The following is a 12,506-nucleotide window of genomic DNA, read 5'->3' on the forward strand; positions in this document are numbered from 1 at the left end:
GTGTCTTTCCCTTTCACTTCTCCCTTCTGCTGTCAGCGATGGCGTCTGCTAATCTGAGAGCTGAGCTGGAATGTTCCGTCTGTCTGAACATTTATACTGATCCTGTAACCCTGAGATGTGGACACAACTTCTGCCGGGTCTGTATTGATCGTGTGCTGGATACACAGGGGGGGTCTGGAGGATATTCTTGTCCTGAATGCAGAGAGAAGTTTCCGGATCGGTCTGCACTGCACAGGAATATAGCATTGCGTAACATAGTGGAGAGTTTCCTGTCTGCTCAGCCAAATCAGGAGGAGTCCGGGGTTTTCTGTACTCACTGTGTGGACTCTCCTGTACCTGCTGTTAGATCCTGTCTACACTGTGAGGTTTCTCTGTGTGAGAAACACCTGAGAGTCCACAAAAAGTCCCCAGAACACATCTTATGTGACCCCACCTTGTCCATGGAGAGCAGGAAATGCTCCGTCCATAAGAAGATCCTGGAGTATTACTGCACTGAGGATGACACCTGTATCTGTAAGTTTTGTGTGACTGGAGAACATAAAGGACATGAGATGGAGTCACTGGATGAGGCTTCTGAGAAGAAGAAGGAGACACTGAGGAACATTCTGCAGAAACTTCTGACAAAGAGAGAGGAGATGGAGGAAAGAGTCCAGAGTCTGGAGGAGCACAGGAGGAAAGTAGAAGAAGAAGCAGCTGGTGACACCGAGAGAGTCACTGCCCTGTTTAGAGATCTCAGGAGACGTCTGGAAGACCTGGAGAAGAGAGTCCTGAGGGAGATCTCCGGGCGGGCAGAGCGGATCTCCATCTCCATCCGGGATCTGGAAATAAAGAAGGAGGAGCTGTCCAGGAAGATGGTGGACATTGAGGAGCTGTGTAACATGACGGATCCACTGACTGTCTTACAGGAATCAGACACAGGTGACTTGTGTGATACTGAGGATGGAGATAATGAGGACAGAGAGAGACATGAGGAACTCCTCCATGATGGAGGGGGTCTGGGTGTGGCGGGGGTCTTACACACAGGTTTATCTGATATAATAAGAGAGGTAAATGTATACTTCTATATACAGGGAGCTGCAGACATATTACTGGATGGAAACACAGCTCATAATGATCTACAGATATCAGATGACAGGAAAACTGTATCCAGGTCAGATAGGAAGCAGAATCACCCAGAAACACCAGAGAGATTCCAGGATTGTCCTCAGGTGTTGAGCAGTCAGAGTTTCTCCTCAGGGAGACATTACTGGGATGTGGATGTCGGGGGATCAGATAGCTGGAGAGTCGGAATGTGTTACCCCAGTATAGACAGGAGAGGGGTAGAGTCAGGGATTGGAAAGAATAAGAAGTCCTGGGGATTGGACAGGCAAGGTAATCAGTATTGGGTGATACATGACAGTGATTGGACCCTCTTACCCACCAATCTCTCCAGTAACAGAGTCAGGATATATTTGGATTATGAGGCCGGGCGGATCGCCTTTTATGATCTGTGTGACCCGATCCGACACCTCCACACCTTCACCACCACCTTCACTGAGCCCCTCCATGCTGGGTTATGGGTACAAGAGAGTTGTATAAAGATACGTGGGGGGAAACAGGAGATGTGAGAACTCCTCCCAGAAACTGATGACATCACAGGAAGGGAGGGTCCGATCCAAAAAATCCATCCAATGGGACAGAAAGTGGGGACTCCAGTCAGTGTCTCTTTTATTGTAGTTTGGGGTGCAGTACAAATCAGGGTGCAGGTTTACAGAAATAGGAGGTCATGCTACAAAATCATGCTGATCTGCAATATATATGGAAATATTATTATATTATTAATAGGAAATAAATGAGTATAATAGAAAAAGTCAGGTTATACTGGGGGTGTGAGATGTTTTTTGGTTTGTTGATGTACATAGTAAAATGATTGTGTGACCAGGTGTACCCCTCCCAGGAGGACTGAACCCCCGGACATGTGAAGGAGGGGAGATAAAGTTTAGAGTAAAGCCTCGTACACACGCACAGATTGTTGGCCGTAAATTGTTGGCCAACGTCCGATCGGCCGATTGTAGGCTTGTTAGTATGATGCTTCCGACAACCAACTGTGAATTTTCGGCCGAAAAAAATCTGGTGTGCAGACTATAAAATTTTTGTTGGCCAACAACAGAACGGCCGATTGTTCCGTCAGTCAGTACAGATTTCGGCCGACAAAAATCAGATGAGCAAGACTGGGCATGCTCAGAGAAGAAAAAACACACGGAAAGTAACCATCACATGACATCACTTCTGAAGGTGGTTTTTGTTGGCCAACAAAATTCCAGTGCAAGTCTAGAGCACATTTCAACCAACAAACAACACTGGACAAAAGATGGCCGATTGGTGGGCCAACAATCTGTGCGTGTGTACGGGGCTTTAGAGTGAGGAAAAAGAACAAAACAAAAACATCTGTCATATATCTCCTCTATACCGGGTCGGGGTGTCTGAACTCTGCAGTGCTCTATATCGCCCCCTGGAAATTTACACCAGAACATGTTTTAACCACTTTAAGACCAGGCCTTTTTTTTTGACACTTGGTGTTTACAAGCTAAAATCAGTTTTTTTTTTCTAGAAAACTACTTAGAACCCCCAAACATTATATACATATATATATATTTTTTTTTTTTTTAGCAGAGACGCTAGAGAATAAAATGGAGATTGTTGCAATATTTTTTATCACACCGTAGTTGTGCAGCGGTCTTCCAAACGCAATTTTTGTCGGGAAAAAATAAAAAATTTTGAATTAAAAAATAGGAAAACAGTAAAGTTAGCCCAATTTTTTTTCCATAATGTGAAAGATAATATTACACCGAGTAAGTAGATACCCAACATGTCATGCTTCAAAATTGCGCATGCTCGTGGAATGGTGACAAACTTTGGTGCTTAAAAATCCCCATAGGCAACACTTTAAAATGTTTTACAGGTTACCAGCTTAGAGTTACAGAGGGGGGTCTAGTGCTCAAATGATTGCTCTAGCTCCAACTATCGTGGCAATACCTCACTTGTGTGGTTTGAACGTCAGGACTTCCTTATGCGTTTGCTTCTGCGCGTGAGCTAACGGGGTCAGGGCACTTTAATTTTTTTTTCCTATTTATTTTATTTATTATTTTTTGTTTTTACAGTTTTAAAAAAAAATAAAAATTTGATCATTTTTATTTCTATTACAAGGAATGTAAACATCCCTTGTAATAGAAATAGGCATGACAGGTCCTCTTTACGTCTCTCCGGTCCTCCAAGACCATAGAGTCGAGTGGGGGCCATCTTGCCCTCACTCGACTTCCTGTCTAAGAGGATCCGGGACTGGATCGTTTTCCCCGCTGCCGGTGGGTCCCGTAAGCGGGGAAAACGGCTGGGACGCGGCGGGAGGGGCACCTCGTCCCCTACACCGTAAGGGTGATCCCGCTGCGAATGCGCCACTGGGACCACCCTTACCTGAAAGACGATCGCCCGCTGTTTTTAAAAAACAAGCTATCTTCTGCCATAAAACCGGTATTTAGCATCAGAGGACCAACGTAAAACTGTGGCGGGCGGTCGGTAAGTGGTTAATAATGTCCCATCTTAATCCAATCTTGAGCTCTGTGATGTCATCAATCCCAATAGAACTTTTAGCTTAACCCTGTGGCGTTGGCTTATCCCGGCCCTTTACAGGATTTAGGATGGCGGGAGGTGGGGCGGGGTTTTTTGATCATTTGCTCCCACCCCCGCTTGTTCCCTGGGGAGCCAGCGCATGTGACGGGCGGCTCCGATGGCCGCTGGTCACTAACGATCTCCCGCAGCAGAGGGAGAAAGACAGACGGCTGATGTAAACACAACCGTCTGTCATTCTCACTGAAGTAATGACAGAGGCTATGCGATCCTGCTATATAGGATCGCATGTCTCTGTGATTACTTCACAAGCCACGCCCCCTGACAGTTAGAATCACGCCTCTAGGGTCGCACTTAACCCCTTGATCACCAATAAAGTTAACCCCTTCCCTGCCAGTGTCATTAGTACAGTGACAGTGCATATTTTTAGCACTGATTACTGTAGTAATGTCACTGTCACCCCCAAAAAGTGTCAAAAATGTCAGTCAGGGGTCCGATCTGTCCGCCGCAATGTCACAGTCCCACAAGAAAAATCGCAGATCGCCGCCATTACTAGTTGAAAAAAAAATAGAAATGACAGAAATCTTTCCCGTAGTTAGTAAACACAATAACTTTTGCGCAAACCAATCAAAATACACTTATTGCGATTTTTTTTTTAACCAAAACTATGTAGTAGAAAACAAATTTGCCTAAAATGTTAAAAAATTTAGATTTTTTACATTTTTTTTTTAAATTTCATATAAAAAAAATGTGAAAAATATTGTTTTTTTTTTTTCAAAATTGTCGCTATTTTTTTGTTTATAGCACAAAAAGTAAAAATCGCACAGGTGATAAAATACCACTAAGAGAAAGCTCTGTTTGTGGGAAAAAAAGACGTCAATTTTGTTTTGGTACAGCATCGCACGACCGCGCAATTGTCCGTTAAAGTAACACAGTGCCGAATCGCAAAATAGGGCCTGGTCTTTGAGCAGCCAAATCCTCCGGGGCTTAAGTGGTTAAAGAGGAACCCTTGCTCTTTGTATGGAAGCAGCTGTCTCTCTGCAGACGTCCAACATGCCCATTGCAGAGTCAGAGTTGGAGCTCTCCAATTAGCTGGGATAATGAGCTTTACCAATTGGACAGCTCTAGCTCTGACTCAACAGAGGGTGTGTCAGATCTCTGCAGGGAGACCGCTGCTTCCACACAAATGAGAAGGGAGGGTTCCTAGCCGGGGGCCGGTGTTTCTATCCAAATTTGATTTTATTTCTAATCAATTTTATGTACATTTTTATGAATAATTGCTCTTTCATCCAGAGTGGGGGTACTCTAATTTGGGGGATGTGTTACTGGCCAGATCACCTGGTGAAAATAGAGGGAACAAGCCTAAAAAAAAAAAGAAAACAAATGCAGCCACCACATCTAATGATTGATAAGCTGCAACATAATACATGTCTGGTTTTGGGTTTAATACCGCTTTAATTGGTAGAGTAATTCTAGAAGCAGGTTGGTGTCATATAGGGACAGGACATACAGTATCTCACAAAAGTAAATACACCCCTCACATTTTTGTAAATATTTTATTCTATCTTTTCATGTGACAACACTGAAGAAATGACACTTTGCTACAATGTAAAGTAGTGAGTGTACAGCTTGTATAACAGTGTAAATTTGCTGTCCCCTCAAAATAACTCAACACACAGCCATTAATGTCTAAACCGCTGGCAACAAAAGTGAGTACACCCCTAAGTGAAAATGTCCAAATCGGGCACAATTAGCCATTTTTACCTCCCCTGTGTCATGTGATTCGTTAGTGTTACAAGCTCTCAGGTGTGAATGGGGAGCAGGTGTGTTACATTTGGTGTTATCGCTCTCACTCTCTCATACTGGTCACTGGAAGTTCAACATGGCACCTCATGGCAAAGAACTCTCTGAGGATTTGAAAAAAGAATTGTTGCTCTATATAAAGATGGCCTAGGCTATAAGAAGATTGCCAAGACCCTGAAACTGAGCTGCAACACGGTGGCCAAGACCATACAGTGGTTAAACAGGACAGGTTCCACTCAGAACAGGCCTCGCCATGGTCGACCAAAGAAGTTGAGTGCACATGCTCAGCGTCATCTCCAGAGGTTGTCTTTGGGAAATAGACGTATGAGTGCCGCCAGCATTGCTGCAGAGGTTGAAGGGGTGGGGGGGTCAGCCTGTCAGTGCTCAGACCATATGCCGCACACTGCATCAAATTGGTCTGCATGGCAGTCGTCCCAGAAGGAAGCCTCTTCTAAAGATGATGCACAAGAAAGTTTGCAAACAGTTTGCTGAAGACAAGCAGACTAAGGACATACTAAAGCAGAACATGATCCCCTCCCTTCGGAGACTGGGACGCAGGGAAGTTTTCCAACATGATAACGACCCCAAACACACCTCCAAGACGACCACTGCCTTGCTAAAGAAGCTGAGGGTAAAGGTGATGGACTGGCCAAGCATGTCTCCAGACCTAAACCCTATTGAGCATCTGTGGGGCATTCTCAAAAGGAAGGTGGAGGAGCGCAAGGTCTCTAACATCCACCAGCTCTGTGATGTCGTCATGGAGGAGTGGAAGAGGACTCCAGTCAGTGGCAACCTGTGAAGCTCTGGTGAACTCCATGCCCAAGAGGGTTAAGGCAGTGCTGGAAATGAATGGTGGCCACACAAAATATTGACACTTTGGGCCCAATTTGGACATTGTCACTTAGTGGTGTACTCACTTTTGTTGCCAGCGGTTTAGACATTAATGGCTGTGTGTTGAGTTATTTTGAGGGGACAGCAAATTTACACTGTTATACAAGCTGTACACTCACTACTTTACATTGTAGCAAAGTGTCATTTCTTCAGTGTTGTCACGTGAAAAGATAGAATAAAATATTTACAAAAATGTGAGGGGTGTACTCACTTTTGTGAGATACTGTATATTAATGTTCTTGTCACATACTATGCATTAAGTGGGAGGGGGGGTGTTTTATCCAATCATAGGCCTGTCTGTAAGGAAAAGTGTGTGGCTTGTTCAATGTCTCATAGCTGGGTATATCCAGATCGTCCTTCACTACCCAAATGTACCAAAATGTTTATGGGGACTCTCCACACACATTCTATAAATTCATCTTTTCTATAGTTATATAATTTTTTGGAGAAATAAAAAAATAATTTACAAGAAACTCTCAATGGTCTAAATCAGAAGTCCCCAACCTCCCCAGCACCAGGGATCAGGTTCCTGGAAGACAACCCCTCTGCGGAAAGGGGGGGGGGGGCAGACTGTCAATGTTATCTCAGGGGGTTGGGGGTGTGCAGACTGTTAACTGGAGTCAGCTCACAGGGGGCCTTACCAGTGCTCTATGTTCCTGTCCCTGTCCTGCTCTCCTCCCCCTTCTCCTCGTCCAGGGATGTCCAAACTACGGCCCTCCAGCTGTTCAGGAACTACAATTCCCATGAGGCAATTTAAATCCCTGACATTCAAAGACATAACGAGACATGATGGGAATTGTAGTTCCTGAACAGATGGAGGGCCGTAGCCTCGTCTATGTTACTCTTGTTCCTAAGGTGACCATAAAGGAGAGAAAGTAGTGGCTCTGGGAGAAGGGGAGCGGGCACCCTCTGGTGGTTTGAAGGTGGTATTGCAAGTTGTGCTGGCTCACTCTATTCGATGCCCACCACCTGCGCGGTGTGGCCTCAACATGCCACAAACCGGCACCAGAGTTGGGGACCTCTGTTCTAAATGAGTAATGCAGCAATATAGGACAGGTGTGAATTGTTTTTTTATGCCATATAAACTTCAGACAATTTAAACTGTATCATATTTTTCTTTATAAATTAATTTTTTGTTGAGGCATATCGTATAGCAATAAATAAATAAAAAAAAAAAACAATTGCGTGTTTGATTCTCATATGGTTTTCTAAGGGGTTACCCCCTAAACAGAAAGTGTAAAGTCCCCAGGAAATACTTACCAGACCATTGGGTCTGGTGTGATTTCTAAGGGGGATCCTCACACAGAAATACAAAAATGCATGAAGCCCCTTAAAAATCCATACCGGTGAGTGGCTGAACTTAGTCATAATACAGGGATGGAGGAATTAATAACTAACTTGAAGGAACATTGTTTAAAATTAATGGAAACCTGGGGTACCTGTAGCTCAACCAGACTTCAGCCTGTAGGTGGGGTGCAGCTTGGTGCTGGGGCAATAACTTACTCAGTCCCAATGTGATGAAAGAACTTGTATAGAAATAATGCAAAGACAGTTCATAAATAACCAGATGGGAAGGCAGCCCAGCCGGGAACACTTACAGTTCCAACAGCATCTAGAGAAGCAGGATTCAGCCAAACTGACAGCGCCTGGCAGGAGGAGCAGAATGCACTTTGCCACCTCTTATCTCTGCCCAGTGCACATGGTGGAAGAGGGGGAGGGAGCTACACCTGCTTAGTCAGTATAAATGTAGAGCCCTAAGGACAATGGACTAGCTCTGAGGAAGGGAGCACGTCTCCCGAAACACGTTAGCGGACCAAGTACAGGACTGTGTCCCCCTCCACATAAGGCACTTTTCCACTGCATGGTACGGATCGGTTTGGCTCGGTTTGGCGCTTTTCCACTGCATGGTACCGCATGGTATGTGTTAGAACGGTTCGGTACGGTTTGGAACAGCGGCGCTTTTCCATTACATGGTACGGCGTCGGTACGGCTCGCTTAAACAGTACCACCTCGGTTGGGGTTCCAAGCAGGCCATACCGATACCTTATCCCACAATCCTTTGCATGCAGCATTGATTGTTTGTCACTACTAGCCAATGATTGGTCAGAGAATCATTGTAATCCCACCCACTTTGTACTAAGTACCACAACAGTGGAAAAGCAAACCAAGCCGAGTAGAGCCTATACAGTGCAGAAAGGTGCTGTCTCGTACCACGCAGTGGAAAAGCAAACTGAGCCGAGCTGGGCCAAGCAGTGCCGAGTGGAGCCGAGCCAATACTTGCAGTGGAAAAGTGCCAAAAGTGGTTGACATGAAGGTGCGATTTTATTCTTTATGTTTGTAGGTATGTTTTTGGCTTTTTGATAAACTTTTTTAAGTTGTGGAAAGGTAATGCACTAGGCTTCTGCGCCTCCATTTTTGTCTGCTTTCAGTGTTTTGGAGTTTCTCGACTCAAGAAGAGCAGCACGCCTAAAATTCCTAACAGAATGAGCGCTTGGGTTATATAGACCTTTGCAGAATGCAGCCTGGCTGTCTTGTGCCCAAGACACAGAGAAAGAGATGTACAGTTTGGAACTTCACAGCCAGCCTTGGGTGCAGGACCTCGGATCGCCACCGCAGACAGGATACAAGAGAAATGGCCGCACACCAGGCAATAGCTCACGATGAAAGGCTTTATTGAACAAGGATGCAAGGTACAGCAAAATGGTTGGTAGACATGTTTCATACGACTCACAGCGTGCTTGTTCACGTAGTTCACGTAGTCGTGTGAAAGATGTCTACCATCCATTTTGCTGTACCTTGCATCCTTGTTCAATAAAGCCTTTCATCGTGAGCTATTGCCTGGTGTGCGGCCATTTCTCTTGTATCCTGTCTTGTGCCCAAGCAAGAAGATTTCCAGGGAAGTTGCGAGCCCTATGCTTTCCCTTCTCATTAGGAACCTTTCCCTGCTGCTAGTTCTGTTGCTGGCAGGAGGAGGGCCTGTCCCTACTCTACCCACTCGCAAAACACATGCCAAACCAGGGCCTTAAAAAGGCTCTGCCTGACCCAAGATGGTTTCAGAGTCACATGGTGTGGCAGCATCCAATAGGATAGCTTCTTCAGTGACCCAGGAAACCATAGAGGAACCGTGTTCCTTGTGACTTCCTCTCTAATTGCAGTACCACTGTGGAAGAGCGCCATCTGCAGTGGAGTACAGACTGCACCTGCCTACAAGCCCTTCCTCTGACCTTATTGCTAGCTGTTATGGAGGCCATAAAACACAACTACACTAGTATAATTGTTTCTAAGCAGCCTAATAATGATAAATAAATGTGAATTATATTTTACATTTTATTAGTACGTATATGATCTTTGTGGCTTCACCAATATGGATGTCACCATTCTTTTTTTTTTTTTATTGATCATTTTGTTCCAATGTTTTACCCTTGACTCTCTGTGTGTGTATTTGTGTTTAGATACTCAATAAACCTTATTTAAAAAAAAAAGAATAAATGCCAGACCTTTAACCCAATCATGCAGTCTGGTTTGCCAGGAAAGGAAGGGGTGAGCATGAGTCCTGAACCATACCAGGCCATGTGCCCTGGGGGCACCTTGCCAGAGGGGATTCCCAAAGAAATGCACCTTGTCCCCATGTTGATGAGTACAAGGGCCTTATCCCCACAACCTTGGCCCTGTGGTTGTGGGGGTCTGGGGGTGGGGGGTTTATTGCAATCTGAAAGCTTCCTTTAAACATAAGGGGGCCTCCAGATACCACCTACCACCTCCTACATGAATGAGTAATGGTTACATAGAACCCCTACTCATTCACAAACCTAAATTAAGAAGACACTTAGACACTTGACAAGTCCTTTATTAAATATATATATATATTAAATAAACAATCCCCATAAATTGTCCTTCATTGTAAGTGCACTATTAATCATTGTCCATCAATTCTCAATACCCCCCTGACTCACCAAAATTAAAAACCCATCAGATCCAGGGCACAGGACTGATCCCAACTGCCTGCTGAATGAGAGCTCCCCAAGCTGCCATCCAGTATATGAAGAAAGAGGTGGGGAAATTAGCGACATCATTGCCTGCACCCGCTGCTTCCTTAGGAATAATTTACATACAGGAGCATCTCATAAAAATTAGAATATCATCAAAAAGTTAATTTATTTCAGAAATTCAATTCAAAAAGTGAAACTCATATATTTTATATTGATGCGTTACAAACAGAGTGATATATTTCAAGCATTACTTTTATTTTAATGATTATGGCTTACAGCTAGTGACACCCCAAAATTCAGTATCTCAGAAAATTTGAATATTACATAAGACCAATTAAAAAAAAGGATTTTTAATACAGAAATGTTGGTTTAGTGAAAAGTCTGTCCATGTACAGTATTGTATGTTCTCAATACTTGGTCGGGGCTCCTCTTGCATGAATTACTGCATCAATGTGGCGTAACATCGAGGTGATCTGCCTGTAGCACTGCTGAGGTGTTATGGAAGCCCAGGTTGCTTTGATAGCAGGTTTCAGATCATCTGTATTGTTGGGTCTGGAGACTCTTATCTTCTTCTTGACAATACCCCACAGATTCTCTATGGGGTTTAGCTGAGGCAAGGTTGCTGGCCAATCAAACACAGTGATATCATGATCATGTGACCAGGTATTGGTAGTTTTGGCAGTGTGGGCAGTGCCAAGTCCTGCTGGAAAATGAAATCAGCATCTCCATAATGCTGGTCAGCAGAGGGAACCATGAAGTGCTCTAGAATTTCCTAGTAGAGGGCTGCGCTGACCACACAGTGGACCAACACCAGCAGATGCCATGGCTCCCTAAGTCTTCATTGATTGTGGAAAATGTTGCATTTCATTTGAAAATTAGGGTCCCAGAGTCTGGAGGAAGAGTGGCGAGGCACAGAATCCAAGTTGCATGAAGACCAATGTGAAGTTTCCACAGTCCGTGATGATTTGGGGAGCCATGTCATCTGCTGGTGTTTGTCCACTAGAGGATCTGTCTCTGCAGTCGGGTGGACTCTGCATTTCTTCATTCTGAACTTGTGGGTCTGACTATATTAGGAGGGAGTCAGTGCCCTGGTGTCTGAGAGGGACTGTGCCTATTACTAGTCAAAAATATGGTTCCCGGATGGAATCACTGGTAAAGTGTTAGCTACTTAGCTTGTCAGGATATGTTTTATTTGTCTATTACAGGTACACATCAGAACGTCGAGTCAAGTGTGCCCTTAGGGGCCGGCAGTGATGGAGAGCTCTACCGGAATGTTAGAGATAGAGATGATGCTAGTGAGAAGTTTGCCTCTGAAGAGAGGGCAGCCTCACCATAAGTATGTAGGTTGTATACATTTTCATGGACTTAACCTTTTCTTTTGCAGGCTTGCAGGGAACTTCCGGGTCTTGGAGAGGCCCTCCACTGCCCTCAGCTTATATATGTAATGTTGATATTTGTGTCTAGTTAGTTAGGATGCTGCCTCTACCTGTCAAGCAGATTTTGTTTGGTGGGGGATGCATTGGTCTAAATGCACTTGGTGTATTCCTATGTGTATACATGTGTAAATATATTTGTACAGCAGAGATATATATTTTTTCCACATAACCTATTGTATTTACTGGCCACATATGGGGTATGCCCCATGGCCCTGTACATATGTTATTTCCCTTTTCCCCCTTTCCCAAGTTTGTGGGATACTCTCTGTACAGGTTTTTTTTGTAAGGGTGGCTGCCCGGAGCCAGTGAGGACATGGCTCAGTTTGGCGGGGAGGTGAGTGTAGCACCCTCCTAGGTAGGTACTAGTGAGAAAGTACAGCTTTGAGCTCTATCTGCTTACCAGTGGGGGTGCAGGTGGGTCTGTGTTGTTCTCGGCCTACCAGAGAGCAGGATCTGTTGGTGAGGTCTCATTGTGCTTAGGATGCAGCTCATTCTGTCTGCAGAGTGTTTCATACTGGTCCAATAGGGAGGCATGTTGGACAGTGGGAAAACACCTGACGAATGGGTGCATTGGTGTTTGATACAGCCCTGGTGATTTGGCGGAGGAAGATTGCCTTGTTGCATGCTAGGATACTGTATAAATACCATGAGCACATGTGCTTGGGGTCTTTCATCTAGATAGCGGAGTCCCGGAGAGAAGAGGGCGGCTGCCTCCTCCTCTGTAGAGGTGCCATGTGGCCTCAAGGGGGTCATCCTGAGGGCCTAGAGAGTAGCAGTGAGGAAC

The 12,506-nt window shown here is 44.8% G+C and overlaps 1 protein-coding gene across 1 annotated transcript in view; it reads left to right on the forward strand.

Moving 5' to 3' along the window:
* The window catches only part of LOC309553073 (uncharacterized protein), a gene marked incomplete at its 5' end in the record, with an annotated part of 124,365 nt that overhangs the window by 53,041 nt on the left and 58,818 nt on the right, over positions 1-12,506 (forward strand). Inside the window, 1 exon segment of the mRNA XM_082253972.1 lies at positions 1,433-1,603. Within this exon segment, the coding sequence (XP_082110098.1) occupies positions 1,433-1,603 (171 nt within the window).

This window comes from Pelophylax lessonae (assembly GCF_965119305.1).
Source record: "Pelophylax lessonae genome assembly, chromosome: 4".
NCBI lineage: Eukaryota > Metazoa > Chordata > Amphibia > Anura > Ranidae > Pelophylax > Pelophylax lessonae.